At 51.7% G+C, this 17,896-nt stretch overlaps 1 protein-coding gene across 3 annotated transcripts in view; it reads left to right on the top strand.

Moving 5' to 3' along the window:
• RPAP2 (RNA polymerase II associated protein 2) overlaps positions 1–17,896 on the top strand; it is a 113,655-nt gene that overhangs the window by 29,072 nt on the left and 66,687 nt on the right. For all 3 annotated transcript variants that reach the window (XM_029062260.1, XM_029062261.2, XM_029062259.2), the window contains exons 7-9: positions 6,788–6,823; positions 10,821–11,739; positions 13,559–13,641. In XM_029062260.1, the coding sequence (XP_028918093.1) occupies positions 6,788–6,823; positions 10,821–11,739; positions 13,559–13,641 (1,038 nt within the window). The remainder of the gene's footprint in view (positions 1–6,787; positions 6,824–10,820; positions 11,740–13,558; positions 13,642–17,896) is intronic.

Raw genomic sequence — 17,896 nt, 5'->3', positions numbered from 1 at the left:
GCTCGAGACGCGTCGGATCGGCGGCCTCTTCGCCCTCTCCTCTTTTTAATTCCGTTCATTCGGATGTTTCCCCGCGGCTTTTTTTTTTCTTCTTTAATCCCCCTGCCGAGTGTCAAGGTTTTAGCCGTGAGATCCAAGTTTTAAATAGACTCAAGCGGGGCGTGCGGCCGACCGATATCGACTGTTTTCAGAATTCACACCGAAGAGACAGACGCGAGTCGACGGTCTAACCGCAGAGCCTTCTGGATCGGGAAATGAGTTCTCTCGAGGACTTTTCCAATCACAGTCCACGGAGCAAACGGGGAGACGCGTCTTCCCACCTTGGGGGTTAAATCCATCGCGCCGGAGAATCAGAATAAATGTCACTGAGGGAATCCCGTCCGTCGGATTCGAAACGGACGGACGTTGCCCTGCACGAGTGCGCTTATTTAAGTGATCGAGGGCCGGTTTCCTTCATTCCTCTCCGTGTCTCCACTGGCCCGCTCGGCTTAGCGGGCAAAGACCGCTTTTCAGAATTTCTGCAAGGCGGTGTAATTTGTCATCGTGTGAAGTTGAAAATTCTCGAGTTGAGTTTAGGAAGACAGATTCGGCGGTAAAACTCCAACTATGATTTTGAAGATCAACCAGATTGGGGTAAATGGGAAACGCCGACTGAACCAGCGACTCGGTCCTGTGGTCTTGGCGGGGGATTTTTCAGTCTGCTTGTTGGCCATAAATATAATCTCAGAGGCGCAGGAAGTTAGATCCTTTATAGCACGGCTAATGTAGCCCCAAATAGCCATTAGTTTTTAAATATGGAGGGAACCGTTTCTATAATATGTTTAGAAAAACCCCAAACCGTTGGGTGAGGAGTATCAGCGGAAAACCTTTTTGGCCCCGGGTGTGATGTTAATATTATTTCAGTGAAACCCAAAAAATCAGATGAAAGATACCAAGGAGAAGCTAGTCGATCGTAAGGATCTTTAGGCTCGTCTTTCCTCTAGCGGTGTCTCCGGGAAGAAGAAAAGAGAGGTACAAGTCATCTGGCCCCCGCTCCAGGAATGTGACTTGTGGTATGAAGATCAGTGTCCCTTTTTCATCGATTCAGACGTATTTGTTGAGCGCTTGCGAGAGCACAGTATGGCAATGAACAGTGACAGTCCCTGCCCGCAGCGAGTTCACAGTCTAGAGTGGGGGAGGCGGATATCGATACGAATAACGAGATGGTTTGCCTTAAATAATAATAATAATAATGTTGGTATGTGTTAAGCGCTCGCTACGTGCCGAGCACCGTTCTAAGCGCTGGGGTAGACACGGGGGAATCGGGCTGTCCCACGTGGGGCTCACAGTCTTAATCCCCATTTTACAGATGAGGGAACAGGGAAGTGAAGTGACTTGCCCAAAGTCACACAGCTGACAAGTGGCCGAGCCGGGATTCGAACCCATGACCTCTGACTCCCAAGCCCGGGCTCTTTCCACTGAGCCACGCCGCTTCTCTGAACAGTGAAATCTGAATAGTGGACCGGATATCTGATCTATTTTGTAGCAGAAGAACGGGGCAGCAGCGTAAAAGCCTTTCCCAGTCCCTTTCTCTTCTTCCTCTCTCTTCTCTCCGTCAGCGTCCGCTCGGGCGCTCAGTACGGCGCTTTGCACGCGGTAAGCGCTCAATAAATACGACTGAGTGAATGAATGAGCGCCAGCGGTCAGGAGACTTCTGCATTGCGCTTTACACCCATCACCTCCAGAACCCGGTTCCCACCGTCTCTGTGCGTCATTTAGTAGGAGTCGTGACTTTAGGGGGTTTTAGGGAGGAAGTTTATTCTATTGGACGGAGCAGTGGCCTGAGGGGGCAGGGAGTGGGAACCGGAGGAGATGTGGCTTATCCGTCTATACAATGATAATAATAATAATGATGATGATGTTGGTATTTGTTAAGCGCTTACTGCGTGCAGAGCGCTGTTGTGGATACAGGGCAATCAGGTCGTCCCACGTGAGGCTCACGGTTAATCCCCATTTGACAGATGAGGGACCTGAGGCACAGAGGAGCCAAGTGACTCGCCCGCAGTCACCCAGCTGACAAGGGGCAGAGCCGGGATTCGAACCCGTGACCTCTGACTCCCAAGCCCGGGCCCTTTCCACTGAGCCACCGACAGTCACCGATTCACTTGACGGACCTCGTTTAGCCAACACACCCTCGTCGTCCGTCGTCTTTTCGAGCGCTTACGGTGCGCGGGGCACCGTACTAAGCCGCTGGGAGAGTACGACAGAAGCGGCGTGGCCTAATGGCAAGAGCCCGGGCTTGGGGAGTCGGAGGAGGTGGGTTCGAATCCCGGTTCCGCCGCTTGTCTGCCGAGCGACGGACCGCTTCACTTCTCTGGGCCTCAGTTCCCTCATCTGTAAAATGGGGATTAAGAATGTGAGCCCCTTGCGAGACAGGGCCTAGTGTCCAACCTGATTACCGTGTATCCGTCCCAGTGCCCGGAGCGGCGTAAGCACTTAAACGCTATAATTATAATTATTATTGGAGTGCAGCAGAGCCGATGGACACGTGCCTTGCCCCCAGTGAGTTGATACCCTCGGTTTCCCGGCTAGTACAGGGCTCTGCACACGGTTCAGCGCTCAGTGAATTCCGTCGATTGATCGATCTGATGGGAGGGTAACTGCCTCTCTGTCTCTTAGACATAGCTTGGGGTTGGTTGATTAGATACTACCTATAAAGCCTAATAAATCCTATAGGGAAAGAGTAAAACACGACGCCTGTAGGCTTCTCCCACCCTTTCTCGGTCATGCAATGATAACGTTGGTATTCGTTAAGCGCTTACTATGTGCAGAGCACCGTTCTGAGCGCTGGGGAGGACACAGGGTGATCGGGCGGTCCCAAGTGGTATTTGTTAAGCGCTTACTATGTGCGCGGCACTGTTCTGAGCGCCGGGGGAGATCCGGGGTCATCAGGTTGTCCCACGTGAGGCTCACGGTCTTCACCCCCATTTTCCAGACGAGGTCACTGAGGCACCGAGAAGCGAAGCGACTTGCCCACGGTCACGCAGCTGACCGGTGGCGGTGCCGGGATTCGAACCCGTGACCCCGGACCCCCAAGCCCGGCCTCTTTCCACCGAGCCGTGGGGCTCACGGCCCACTTACCCGTTAGCACCTCCGCAGAGCTTCCTCTCTATCGGGGTTTCTTCTAGAGCGTCTGAGTTCCAGTCTGGGCTTTTTTGCGGTATTGGTCGAAAGTGCTTTTTGTGTGGCAGGCGCCGTGTCAAGCGCCGGGTAGATCGAGCTCATCGGGTCGGACCCAATCCCTGTCCCGGGTGGGGCTCGCGGGCTCAATCGCCGTTTTACTGATGAGGTAACTGAGGCACAGAGAAGTGACGTGATCTGCCCGGGTTCGTACGGCCACCGTGTGGCGGCGCCGGGACCCGAACCCAGGTCCTCCTGACTCCCGGGCCCGGGGCCGTAGCCAGTAGGACCGTGATCCTTCGGCGGGCGACACCGGCGATGTGCCGCCGACACTTGGAGCCGAACGGGTCCGAAGCGGAGCTCCTCCTGTTCCCACCCAGACCCCGTCTTCCGCCTACCGTCCCCATCACCGTCGGTCACGTTCCCTGTCTCCTGAGTTCAGGACCGTGGCGTCATCCTCAGTTCCTCGATCTGATTTCACCCTCAGACCGGAGAAGCAGCGTGGCTCAGTGGCGAGGGCCCGGCCTCGGGGGTCAGGGGTCACGGGTTCCAATCCCGGCTCCGCCACCGGTCGGCTGTGTGACCGTGGGCGGGTCGCTTCCCTTCTCTGGGCCTCGGCTCCCTCGTCTGGAAAACGGGGATGAAGACCGGGAGCCTCACGTGGGGCGACCTGATCCCCCCTGGATCTCCCCCGGCGCTTAGAACGGTGCTCGGCACACCGCGAGCGCTTAGCGAACGCCGCCGCCGTCGTCACCGGCGTCGGTGAGCCCCGTTTTACAGATGAGGTGACTGAGGCCCAGAGGAGTGAAGTGATCTGCCCAGTGTCAAGAAACCAGCAAGGTCAGAGCCGGGATTAGAAATGGAGAAGCGGCGTGGCTCAGTGGAAAGGGCCCGGGCTCGGGAGTCGGAGGTCATGGGTTCGAATGCCGGCTCTGCCCCTTGTCAGCTGGGAGACCGTGGACAAGTCACCTCACTTCTCTGGGCCTCAGTTCCCTCCTCTCCCCCGGCGCTTAGAACAGTGCTCTGCACATAGTGAGCGCTTAACAAATGCCACCATCGTCATTATTGTTATTATTCTATCTGTCACGAAATCCTGGCGGTCCCACCTTCACAGCATCTCTAAAATCCTCCCCCTCTTCTCCGTTCAAACTGGTACCACCCGCTTTTTTTTAAAAAAAAAGGTATTCTTTGGGCATTTAGTGTACTCTCCCGCCTCGAGTACCGCATCGGCTTCCTCCCCGACCTCCCTGCCTCTCCCCTCCGCAGTCCGTATTTTCACTCTGCTGTCCGGATCATTTTTTCTAAAAGAAAATCGATACGCGTCTCCCCGCTCCTCCAGAACCTCCAGCGGTTGCCCACCTACCTCCGCGTCCAGCGGGCAGCCCTTACCTTGGCTCAGCGGAAAGAGCCCGGGCTTGGGAGTCAGAGGTCGTAGGTTCGAATCCCCGCTCCGCCGCTTTTCAGCTGGGTGACTCTGGGCAAGTCACTTCACTTCCCCGGGCCTCAGTTCCCTCAACTGTAAAAGGGGGATGAAACCTGGGGGCCCCACGTGGGACGACCCGATCCCCTCGTGTCCCCCAGTGCTTTGCACACAGTAAGCGCTTAACAAATGCCACCGTTATTATTATTCTTATCACCATCAGCTTTAAGGTATTCGGTCAGCTCTCCCCCTCCTACTTTCCGTCACCGATCTACCACGACCCAGCCCGCGACTTCGCTCCTGGAGCGCCTGTTCCTCCGTCTCGTTTCTCTCTCCGCCGACCCTTTGCCCTCGGCCTCCCTCTGACCCGGAACTCCCTCCCCGTCCACGTGCGACAGACGACCGGCCTCCCCACCTTCTAAACCCTCCGAAAATCGTATCCCCTCCAAGAGGCCCTCCCTGACGAAACCCGCATTTCACGAACGCTTCCTTTTACGAACACTCGGCATTCACCCCACCCTAAGATTCCCAACATTTATGTACTTATCCCCGTACCGTCCCATTTCCCCCACCTCTAATTCACTTTAATGTCCACCTTCTTCTCGAATAATAATAATAATGTCGGTATTTGTTAAGCGCTTACTGTGTGCAGAGCACCGTTTCTAAGCGCTGGGGGAGATACAGGTCGTCCCACGTGAGGCTCACAGTTAATCCCCATTTTACAGATGAGGTCACGGAGGAGGCGCAGAGAGGTGAAGTGACTCGCCCGCAGTCCCACAGCTGACACGTGGCCGAGCCGGGAGTCGAACCCGTGACCTCTGACTCCCCAGCCCGGGCTCTTTCCGCTGAGCCACGCTGCTTCCCCTTCTCTAGACTCTAAGCTCCTTGCGGGCCAGGATTTTGCCTGCCAACTCTACTCTGTTGTACTTTCCCAAGTGCTTAGTACAGTGCCGTGCACACTGCTGTTGTTTTAATGAATTAAATTTAATTAATGTCGTCCATCCCCTTGATTCTATTTACTGCTGTTGTTTTCGTCCGCCTGTTTTTGTTGCATTCTGTTTTGCTCCGCCGTCTGTCTTCCCCGATTAGACCGTGAGCCCGTCAACGGGCAGGGATCGTCTCTCTCTCTTGCCGATTTGTCCATGCCAAGCGCTTGGTCCAGTGCTGTGCACATAGTAAGCGCTCAATAAATGCTATTGAATGAATAAGCATTCGATAACTACCATTTATTGATGGATAGCATTTCTTCTTACGATCAGCCGAGGAGGTGTTGAGTTGCGTACTTTTTAGTGGTAAATGATGCGGAGCTTCGTTTCTTGGATTTGTTGGGCCGGTAGAATGCGGTATATAAAGGTAACTTCGCCAGCGCTTAGCATCCTACCTCTGACCTGGAACGCCCTCCCCCCCCCCCCCGACCTCCGCCCAACTAACTCTCTTCCCCTCCTCAAAGCCCTACTGAGAGCTCACCTCCTCCGGGAGGCCTTCCCACACTGAGCCCCCCTTTCCCTCTGCCCCTCCTCCCCTCCCCATCGCCCCGACTCCCTCCCTCCGCTCTCCCCCCTTCACCTCCCCACCGCGCTCGTATGTATCTGTACGTATTTATTGCTCGGTTTATTTTATTAACGACGCGCATTTATCTAGTTTGATGGGAGCGATGCCCGTCTGCTTGTTTTGTTGTCTGTCTCCCCCTTCTAGACTGTGAGCCCGTCGTCGGGCAGGGATCGTCTCTCTCCGTTGCCGAATTGTACTTCCCAAGCGCTTAGTACGGTGCTCTCCACACAGTGAGCGCTCATTAAATACGATTGAGTGAATGAATGACTGAACAGTGCTCCCAGCGCTTAGCACAGTGCTCGACTCGCAGCGAGCCCTTAACAAAAACCATAAAACAACAACAGACAACTCGGGCCGAAACCGATAGTTCCGGTTATCGACGGATCGCTATCGGTGGATAATTACCAACGGATAACGGTTCCAATAATCGATGTTGGTGACTTTTTGTCAGCGAACGGTGTCTCCCAGTCCCGCGGGTTTGCCAAGCACTTTGTGACTCGAAGGTTCTCGGTACGCCTAGAAGTAGAACGGTGCTCGGCACATAATGGGCGCTTAATAGATACCGTCGTCATCGTTGCGATAATTATTATCGTCTCGTTAAATGCGTTCCCCGCCGCGCATCTCTTTAAATCCTTCTTTTCTGTGTCTCTCTTTCAGTCCTCCGGATTTTCACCTGCTAAAAGAAGGACAAAGGTATGGGCGAATCAGTACCTTCTAGTCTTAGGTTCTGAAAACTGTATTTGAAATCGTCAGAGCGAACCAGGCGACGGAGGTCTTTGATTTCCTGTGCTGAGACATTATGCGAGTGCCCCATTATGGCTCAGACAAAGAAATATTTGACCTGTTTAGCTTTGTCTTTTGTGGCTGGAAGGCGACGCGTTTGATCTGTATGATTTAGCGTACAGCTGCCCTGACCGGGCAGTCTAATCGAAGCCGTTGAAATCTGACCCGAACGCGAGTCCTGGGTTTTCCGCTACTCAGTATCACCGTGCTTTGAAAGCGGTATCGGTTCAATTACAGGTGTCGAAATCTCAATTTACAATACTTAAAAGTCGGCAGCCTACAGGTTAGGTAACGGTTTGACGTTCTTTGTCACTCATGGGTCGGTTCTGCAGTTGTGATTTTGTTTTCCTTCCTCTCTCCTTTTCAGTGTGTGATTTCCCCTTTTAGAATATGTGCCTTTTATCCAGAAAGGAGTCATTTCTAATAGCTGATCTCTCACACTCATTTTCGTGGCGATTGAGAGCATGCGAGCAAACCTGGTTTATGGATTCGATTTAGGACAGTTGACAGATTTTCCGTATTTCTCTAACTCCCAGCGTTACATTTTATTATTTGGGGCCCAAAGTGAACTCGACAAGGTTGCCTCTTCTAAATTTCGCCAAAATACGTTCATTCCTCTTCCCGTAGTTAGCTTAGAGCCCCGCAACAGTTCAGATCGGCTTGTAAGTAAGTACCCGCAAGCCATTTGGATCAAAATAACTCCTGGCTGAGTTGGGGCCAGGCTTGAAGACTCCTCTTTCCGCCCGATTAATACTAATGATTGTGGCAACTTTAAAGCGCTTTCTTTGTGCCGAGCATTGTACTGAGCACTGGGGCAGAGACAAGCTAATCAGTTTGGACACAGTCCCTGTCCCAAACGGGGCTCAGAGTCTAAGCAGGAGGGAGAACAGGTCTTAAGTGAGGCACAGAGGAGTTAAGCAATGTGCCCGAGGTCACAGAGCAGGCAAGTGGCAGAGCCGGGATTAGAACCCAAGACCCCCGTCGCCCAGTCCCTGCCCTTTCCACTAAGCAACACAGCACCCGCCTGGGGGTCAGAAGGATCTGGGTTCTAATGCCGGCTCTGCCACTTGTCTGCCGTGTGACCTCGGGCAAGCCACTTCGTTTCTCTGGGCCCCAGTTACCTCCTCTGTAAAATGGGGATTAAGACTGCGAGCCCCACGTGGGGCGGGGACAGTGTCCAACCTGATTATCCTGCATCTACCCCAGCGCTTAGAACGGCGCTTGACACGTAGTAAGCGCTTGAAAGATGCCGCCGTCGTCATTATCGTTATTAACTCTCAAGCGGGGGGGAAAAAAAAAAACTCTAAAAGAAAACTCTTAACGAAAAAAGCTCTAGAGAAGAAAAAAACCCCAAAAGATAAGAGGACGCAAACAACGTTGGAGAGGGAGAGTGGTGGAAAAAAAAAAGCCACAGGTGTACGCATGTACATGATGGTAAAACTCAATGTATTTTCACTTTGTTTTTGGATAGAATATATAGACACTCACTCTGTAAGGAGAATGGGGTCACAGACACAAAGTATCGTCCCTTCTTCTAGCCCCGGTCTCCCGGGTGGACATTGCTGAGTGACCAGTGGTCTGGAGGAGAATTATTATTCTTATTAATAAGAATAATAATAATATTCATTCATTCAATAGTATTTATTGAGCACTTACTACGTGCAGAGCACTGTACTAAGCGCTTGGAATGGACAACTGGGCAACAGATAGAGACAATCCCTGCCCAACGACGGGCTCACGGTCTAATCGGGGGAGGCAGACGGCAGAGCGAAGCAGAACGAAACAAAAACAAGACAACTTAATCGCAGTAAATAGAATCGAGGGGATGGACACCTCATTGACAAAATAAATAGGGTAATAAAAAATCTCTACAAATGAGCACAGTGCTGAGTGGAAGGGAAGGGAGAGGGAGCAGAGGGAAAAGGGGCTCAGCTGAGGGGAGATGAAGGGGGAGGAGCAGAGGGCGGAGGGGGAACAGAGGGGAAAAGGGAGGAGCTCGGTCTGGGAAGGCCTAAATAATGGTATTTGTTAAGCACTCACTGTGTGCAAAGCGCTGTTCTAAGCGCTGGGGGGCTACGAGGTGATCGGCCCGTTCCACGTGAGGCTCGCAGTCTTAATCCCCATTTTACAGATGAGGTAACTGAGGCCCAGAGAGGTCAAGTGACTTGCCCAAAGTCACACAGCTGACGAGCGGCGGAGCCGGGATAATATAATAATGCTGGTATTCGTTTTGCGCTTACTGTGTACCGAGCGCTCTTCTGAGCGCTGGGAGAGCTACAGGGTTATCAGGTTGGACGCAAGCCCCGTCCCAAGTGGGGCTCACGGTCTCGACCCCCGTTTTACCCGTGAGGTGACGGAGGGACAGGAAAGCGAAACGACCCGCCCAAGGTCACGCAGCGGGCGAGCGGCGGAGCCGGGATCAGAACCCGGGTCCCGCCGGCCCCCAGGCCGGCGATCGATCCGCTACGCCACGCCGTCTCCAGATGCACTTGTCGTTTTGGCAGCGATGATAATGTTGGTATCCGTTAAGCGCCCACTAGGTGCCGAGCACCGTTCTGAGCGCCGGGGTAGAGGCAGGGGGATCAGGTTGTCCCACGTGGGGCTCACGGTCTGCATCCCCATTTTCCAGGTGAGGTGACCGAGGCACCGAGAAGTCACCCAGCCGACAGGCGGCCGAGACCCCGGCGGCGTCGGCGGCAGACGCCCAGGTGCCCTCACCCGCTCCCTAGGCCGTAATTAAAGGCACCGTTCAGACGGGCTCAGTAAGAGACGGGGCGTCTGTCCCACCCTATTGCGAAAATCAAGGGGGAAGACTTAAGCGGCCATCACCTTCCCCTCACGGAGGACAGAGAACCACAACGTTCCGCTTAGGCGAGGCCCGAAAGCCCCAAGAATGGCCCGCGGAGCTCTGAGCGTCAAGCGGCGGACGGGCCCGCAGAGCGAAGGCGGGTTCCCCGGGACCGGCCGGCCTCATTCCGTTTAATTCAGCCGTATTTCTCGGGCGCCTGCCGAACGCTGCGCTAGGCGCTTAGGAGAGCACTGTGCAACAGAAGCAGCGTGGCTCCGTGGAAAGAGCCCGGGCTTGGGAGTCAGAGGTCGCGGGCTCCCATCCCAGCTCCGCCGCCTGTCAGCTGGGTGACTGTGGGCTGGGCACCTCGGCTTCTCTGTGCCTCCGTTCCCTCATCTGTAAAATGGGGATTAATTGACCCTGGATCTACCCCAGCGCTTAGAACAGTGCTCTGCGCGTAGTGAGCGCTTAACAAATACCGACGTTATTATTATTAATATAACAATAAGCAGACACGTTCCCGGCCCGCCGCCCAGAAGGGTGGTGGTCGTAAGCGGCATGGCTCAGTGGAAAGAGCCCGGGCTTTGGAGTCAGAGTTCATGGGTTCGAATCCCGGCTCGGCCGCTTGTCAGCTGGGTGACTGTGGGCGAGTCACTTCACTTCTCTGTGCCTCAGTGACCTCATCTGTAAAATGGGGATGAAGACTGTGAGCCCCACGTGGGACGACCCGATTCCCCCGTGTCTACCCCAGCGCTTGGAACGGTGCTCGGCACATAGTGAGCGCTTAACAAATACCAACGTTATTATTATTATTATAAGCACACGCCTGGGATCCAGAAGGACGTGGGTGCAAGTCCTGCCTCCGCCACTCGTCTGCTGCGGCACTTCAGGCGGGTCGCTTGACTTCTCTGTGCCTCACTTAGCTCATCTGTAAAATGGGGATGGAGACCGTGAGCCCCATGCGGGACAGGGACTGCGTCCAACCCGATTACCTTGTATCCACCCCAGTGCTTAATACAGTGCCTGGCACCTAGTAAGTGCTTCACAAATACCGTAAAAAAAGGTTGATAATTTGCTCTCTGCTTCCCTGAATGGTGTTCTGTTTCTTCCTCCTCACAGGGGTATTTCAGGAGAAGAAATAAAATTACAAGACGAGACCATCAAAGCTTCGGACATCGAAAATGCCGGACTGTCGGGAGGCCAGTGTGAACCTGGTTCCTTTGACACCCTCAGCGGCGGCAGTGATACCGAGCAAGAATTTGTCTCCTCTATTCTACCGGGAAACAGACCGCGTGCAACCGGCTCTGCGGGACGGCTGCCCAGAAAGAGCATCCCGAAAAAGAAACCTGGCCGGAAACCAAATTCCAAAGACCAAGACCGGACCATGGCAGTTGCCACCGAGGAGTTAAATAAGTGTAGATTAGATAGCCAAGAGAAGGACCTTATCAGTGTACAGAAAAAGTCAGCCTTGGTTGCTTCCGGCGATCGTCTCCCAGAAAAACGGAAAACGTCCGAAAGCTCTTTCATTGACTGTGATGGTTCACGGGTAACGATGGTGGGCATAAGCAAACAGGGGGCAGAGCGTTTCAGGAAGAAGTTCGCCAAGTCGAAGACGCCTTTTAGCCCCTCGGTACAGGTGGAGAGCCTGGTCGGGAAAGAAAACCTGCTGGAAGTCCTTAAGAAGACTCTATTGGAGTGGAAGACGGAAGAAACCGTTAGATTTCTGTCTGGCCCCAAGAAGGAAGTTACCTGTTCTCAGTCTCCCCCGTCGGCTACCGAGGATGGGCGAGGAGGCCTGGGTGACCGGGACCCGGATTCGGAACCGGAAGGCCTCAGATCTTCCGTGGCCAAAAAGGAGGGCCACGATAGCCTGAACCAGTCTCTGCCTTTCACGGGCTCGGACACTGCCGTTAGACCCGTGCCGAGCTATGAGAGCCTAAAAGAAGAAACGGAAGCCTTAAACCTTCGCATCAGGGAGTTTTATAGAGGAGAATATGTCGTGACCGAAAAATCCTCAAAAAAACAAGTCAGAGAAGAGGTATGGTGACAAAATGAGCATCACTAGACACCCGTCCTTTGGGGTTTCTTCTGAGCAAACGTTGGAGGGGGAAGGGATTTTTTTTTTTTTTTTAACTTGAAACAGTTCTTCCTAGGTTTCTAGTAAGGTCTATTTAACCAAATCCATGGCCCCAAATTTTATTTCGTCCTATAAATAAGGCTTATTTTTCCACCTCCTGCAAAATTGGGTGTTAGATTAGCACAACAGACTTGAAAAGCCCAATTGTGCCCTTATTGGAAAAACAATATTTAGAATACCGTCCTTAAGGCTGGCCACCAAATTACTTTAATTATATGGCATTTTTAACTGGGGGGGGAAGAAAGATTCTGCTTTGTTTTCACGGGAGCGGTGGCCCAAAACAGTACAATTTTTGCTTTCACCTCCCCTGCCCTTCTCCCCAACCCAAGACGGGGACAGTCAAGTCAGCCGCAAGTTTCGTCTCCTGCCTCATTTGTTCTGGTCCTTGGAAAGGAGTCTCAGAAGAGACTTATTTGAAGGCCCTGTCATTCAGATTTCCGCCGTTTTCTCATTGCTTGGAAAGTAAATTACGCAGTCAGTGGAAAGAAAGTATTACAGTGTCTTGATCATAATAATAATTGCGGTATTTGTCGAACGCGTACTGTGGGCCGAGCACTGTACTAAGTGCTGAGGCAGAAAGGAGATAATCGGGTTGGACCCAGTCCCTGTCCCACATGGGGCAGACGTGGCTTCGAAAACCTGGAGGGAAAGTTGAATTTGTATCATCTCAGTTTCCAGGCCCTCTGAAGGATGTGGGATCCCAGCTCGGCCACTTGTCAGCTGTGTGACTTTGGGCAAGTCACTTCACTTCTCGGTGCCTCAGTCACCTCATCTCTAAAATGGGGATTAAGACTGTGAGCCCCACGTGGGACAACCCGATTCCCCTGTGTCTACCCCGGCGCTTAGAACGGTGATCGGCACATAGTGAGCGCTTAACAAATACCAACATTATTAAATTATTATTAGTTTTTTGGGTGGCCATGAGAAGGGGCTATCCCCACACTCGTATCCACTATATATCTCAAATGAGGGTGAATTGAGAATACTTTCTTTTTAATTTTAACACTATCTCCGTTATTACCTGTGAGCAAATGAGTAGGGTTAGGAATACACATGAGGATTTGGGGAAGGTGGCTTTATTCGGAATTTAGGAAATGACTAAAAATGCACACTGTAAAATCTAACACCCAGCATAGCGTTGGGGCCAAGGGAGGGTTTACTTCCAATATAATGGGTTGGTAATCATAGCTTTTTATTCTCCATTGAGACACTGAAATTTGTTAGGCTTTGGGCCCAGGGGTGGTTTCAATGAATGCTCAGCTCCATGAACTACGTACGTTGGTGCGCTAAATGTTTTTCCGTGCTTTTACGTCAGTAAACCCTATGAAATAGACAAAGCAGCAGTGGTTTAGTGGAAAGAGCCCGGGCTTGGGATTTAGGGATCATGGGTTCTAATCCCGGCCCGGCCCCTTGTCAGCCGTGTGACTCTGGGCAAGTCACTTCTCTGTGCCTCAGTTACCTCGTCTGCAAAATGGAGATTAAGACTGTGAGCCCCACATGGGACAACCCGATGACCTCGTGTCTCCCCCGGCGCTTAAATCGGTGCGTGGCACATAGTAAGCGCTTAATAAATACCACCATTATTATGAATAAATAACTCTTGGGATTATTTATGTTAAGGAAAATATCATTTTATAATCCCTAATGAAATTTCTCCGATCGTCAGTTGTTTAAGAAGACGCAAATCACCTTTGTCCTTACTTTCCAAACTCTGCCGTAGGTCGATCCCACCTTTCCGCTCATCGACTCTCAGGCTCAGAACCAGATCCGGAAACGCATCGTACTTGAAAAGTTGAGAAAAGTGTAAGTATGCAGTCATCTCTTTACCCACAGCGGTTCATAGCCTTGAAATGAGACTTGAAAACTCTTCACGTCGTTGATTTTGACTGAACGGTATCATCATTGCATTTAAGCAGTCTGTCAAGTGATTTCCAAGCTTGTCCTCTCTTCTTGCACCTTTTTGCTCTCACATATGAGACTTCTCTTTCCGAGCCTCGGAAGAAAAAATGAATCTTAAATGGGAGTGGAAAAACTAGGCTGCTGAGACCGCCACAGTTTGAAAAGTGTAGCTGGTCAAACTTCATATTAAACTAAAAGGAGTCAGGTCTAGTGGTACGGTGAATCGGTCATATAGCTTTCTGGGTTGATTCCGATCATTTCTGGAGTTTACAGACGTGCTCAACCTTATACGACTGGAGAAGCAGCTTGGCTCAGGGGAAAGAGCCCGATCTTGGGAGTCAGGGGTCACGGGTTCGAATCCCGGCTCGGCCCCTTGTCAGCTGTGTGACTGTGGGCAAGTCACTTCACTTCTCCGTGCCTCAGTTACCTCATCTGGAAAATGGGGATTAACCGTGAGCCTCGAGTGGGACAACCCGATTACCCTGTATCCACCCCAGCGCTTAGAACAGTGCTCGGCACATAGTAAGCGCTCAACGAATACCAACGTTATTATTACAACTAAACGGACTGACGACCATTCAGACGTGCTCACGGACTCCCATGTGCTCCCAACACGACCTTAGGGAAATGACTCCGAAAGATGAGGAAGTTTGGGGCGAGGGAAACGGGGGTGGTGAGTAGTCCGGGAGGGAGAGCGTTTCCGAGGGTTGAGTCTTTGGCAGAGGAAATCTGGAAGAAAGGTATCTGGGTGAGGAAGGAGAAGATCGAATCCGGGGAGCTCGGAAGCTCCAGAGGCAAGACAGATGGGCCGGAAGGGTACATCCCCGAGGCCTAGCTTCTCAGGCGGAGCTGCTTTGCAAATCCTCTCTCCTCCAGTGCAAATGGTTTTTGGCGGCGGCCACCGTGATGGAATTCTCTATATTCAGACGAAACCAAGAATGCTATTTATTGAGCGCTCACTGCGTACAAGAGCACTGTTCTAAATGCTTGGGAGAGCACAGCACCACAGAATTAGCGGACACGTTCCCCGCCCGTAATGAGTTTACGGTCTGGGGGGGGACACAGACATGAAGATGAATGAATAAGCAGAAAGCGGAAAGGCAGGCAGGCCCTGAAAGGGCCAGAGAGCGGGAGGGGGGACACGAGGGATTGGATAGCTCACAAACTGGTTAACCAAACTGTGAATAATGATGATTGCGGAATTTGTACCCTGTGCCAAGCACTGTCCCGAGCACTGGGGTAGTTACAGTATTTGCCCTTGCGCTTGGATCTGCGTAAAGCAAAAACGTACCGGGTTTCTTTCCTCTTCTTTTCTCTTTTTGCTATTTAAGCGCTTACTGTGTGTCAGGCACGGTGCCAAGCCCTGGAGTAGATACCAGTTAACTTGGTTGGACGCAGTCCATGTCCCGCATGAGCTCACGGTCTTAATCCCCATTTTACAGATGAGGTAACCGGGACGCAGGGAATTGAAGCGACTTGCCTACGGTCACACAGCAGACGAGTGGTGGAGGTGGGATTGGAACCCGGGTCCTTTAGACTCCTAGGCCCATGCCCTATCCATTAGGCCACACTGCTTCTCATCCCCGAGTGGCATTTCCCGAGCATCGTACGAGACGTCGGAAGAGTACGGTACGATTGAGTCGGTGGACGAGATCCCTGCGCACCAGAAACTTACAGACTGGACGGGGAGACAGACGTTAAAATAAATTAGGGATAGGTTCGTAAGTGCCGTGAGGGTGGGCTGACCCGAGTGCTTAGGAGATGCAGAATGGGTAGGGAGTGGGGAAATTGAGGAAGGCCTTGGAGGAGATGTGATTTCAGAAGGATTTTGAAGGCGGGGAGGGTGGTGGAATGTCAGATTTAAAAAAGGAGAAGCGGTTCCAAGCCAGAGGGAGGCCGTAGGCCACGGGTTTGGTGGTGAGGTAGAAAAGGTCGAGATACGACGAGTAGGTCGGCGTTGGAGGAGTGAAATTTGCGGTCTGGTTTGTAGTAGGAAATCAGCGAGGTGAGATGGGATGGGGCACAGATGACTGAGCGCTTCCAAGCTGACCGTACGAAGTTTCCGTTTGATGCCGAGGTGGATGGGCAACCGTTGGAGGTTTTTTAAGGAGTGAGGGGTTGGGAAATGAATGGTTTTGTAGAAAAATGACCCGGGCAGCAGGGCCAAGTGTGGACTGAAGGGAGGTGGGAAAGAATGGAGGGAGTCAGTGAGGAGGCAGGTGAAGCACTCAGAGCGGGACGTGATAACTGCTTGGATCGGCGTGGTAGCGGGTTGGTGGAGAGGAGATGGCAGATTTTACCGATGTTGTCAAGGCGGAAATGACAGCGTCCGGTGACAGATTGGGCGTGTGGATTGAATGAGAGATGAGTCAAGGACAAGCCAAGGAGGAAGGTAATGCTGCCTACGGTGACGGGAAAGTCACGGGGAGGGAAGGGTTCACGTGGCAAGGTGAGGGGTTCTGTTTTGGAGACGTTAAGTTTGAGGTGTTAAGTTGATACGTTATGGTGATCTGTTGAGTTGGGCGGGGCACGAGGATGATGACGAAGATGATGATTCATTCATTCAGTAGTATTTATTGAGCGCTTACTATTGCAGAGCACTGTACTAAGTGCTTGGAATGGACAAATCGGCGACAGGTAGAGACAGTCCCTGCCCTGATGATGATGATATTTGATAAGTGGCTCAGTGGAAAGAGCCCGGGCTTGGGAGTCAGAGGTGACGGGTTTGAATTCCGGCTCTGCCGCTTGTCAGCTGGGTGACTGTGGGCGAGTCACTTCACTTCTCAGTGCCCCAGTTCCCTCATCTGTAAAATAGGGATGAAGACTGTGAGCCTCACGTGGGACAACTGATTACCCCGTATCTCCCCCAGCGCTTAGAACGGTGCTCTGCACATAGTAAGCGCTTAACAAATACCAACGTTATCATTATTATCATTCTCCAGTTTTTATCAAATAATTCGAGTCCCAGAAATGGGATCATTTTAACTCTTTCATCTGAGTCTTATGAATGAAAGTATTTGGTTTACGACAGGTTCCGTAAACCTAAAATAGTGTGTCAGCGAATAGATGTTTAGTTTTATGTTTTGTACGCGTTGTGGAGTGATGTGTATTTTATGGGTAAGATGGTGTTTATTATGGAATTCCTCAAAAATGGAATGGGTTACAAATTACCTTTATAGAGAGAAAAATTACATTATTTAACTTGAAGACATATTGACCGAAAATGTACGTACCCTATTTATTCACATAATTACCCAGCTTTTTTACATAATTTTTGTGTCATTAAAAAAAGGAGGCGGGACGGTTGCAATGAAATTAGGGCAGCAACAAGAGGGGGGAGAAAAAAAGAGTAGGAAAAGGGCAGAGGAAAATTAGGAAGAAGGAAGAGGAAGATAAGAGAGCGGCGTGGCCTAGTGGCTAGAGCACGGGCCTGGGAATAAGAAGGACCTGGGTTCTAATCCCGGTTCCATCACTCTTGTTTACTCATTCAATTGTATTTATTGAGCACTTTCTCTGTACAGTGCTTTGCACTAAGCACTTTGGAGAGTGCAATATAACAGAAAACATTCCCTGCCCACAATAAACTGTCTGCTGTTGTGACCTTGGGCAAGTCACCGCACTTCTCTTTGCCTCAGTTCCCTCATCTGTAAAATGGGGATTAAGATTGTGAGCCCCACATGGGACAGGGACTGTGTCCCACCTGATTATCTTGTATCTACCATAGCGCTTAGATAAGTGCCTGGCACATAATAAGTGCTCGTACCGGAAGCACCGGAGGCAGCATGGTGTAGTGGATAGAGCGCGGGCCTGGGAGTCAGAAGGTCATGGGTTCTAATCCCGGCTCTGCCACCTGTCTGCTTTGTAGCCTTGGGCAAGTCACTTAACTTCTCTGGGCCTCAGTTATCTGTAAAATGGAGATTAAGACTGGGGACAGGGACTGGGTCCAGCCTGATTATGTTGCACCTACCCCAGCACTTAGGACAGTGCTTGACACATAGTAACTTGGGGGAGGCAGCGTGGCTCAGTGGAAAGAGCCTGGGCTTCGGAGTCAGAGGTCATGGGTTCGACTCCCAGCTCTGCCGCTTGTCAGCTGTGTGACTGTGGGCAGGTCACTTCACTTCTCTGTGCCTCAGTTACCTCATCTGTAAAATGGGGATTA

This window comes from Ornithorhynchus anatinus, chromosome 4 (assembly GCF_004115215.2).
Source record: "Ornithorhynchus anatinus isolate Pmale09 chromosome 4, mOrnAna1.pri.v4, whole genome shotgun sequence".
NCBI classification, from domain to species: domain Eukaryota; kingdom Metazoa; phylum Chordata; class Mammalia; order Monotremata; family Ornithorhynchidae; genus Ornithorhynchus; species Ornithorhynchus anatinus.
This window is presented reverse-complemented; position numbering and strand designations above follow the sequence as displayed.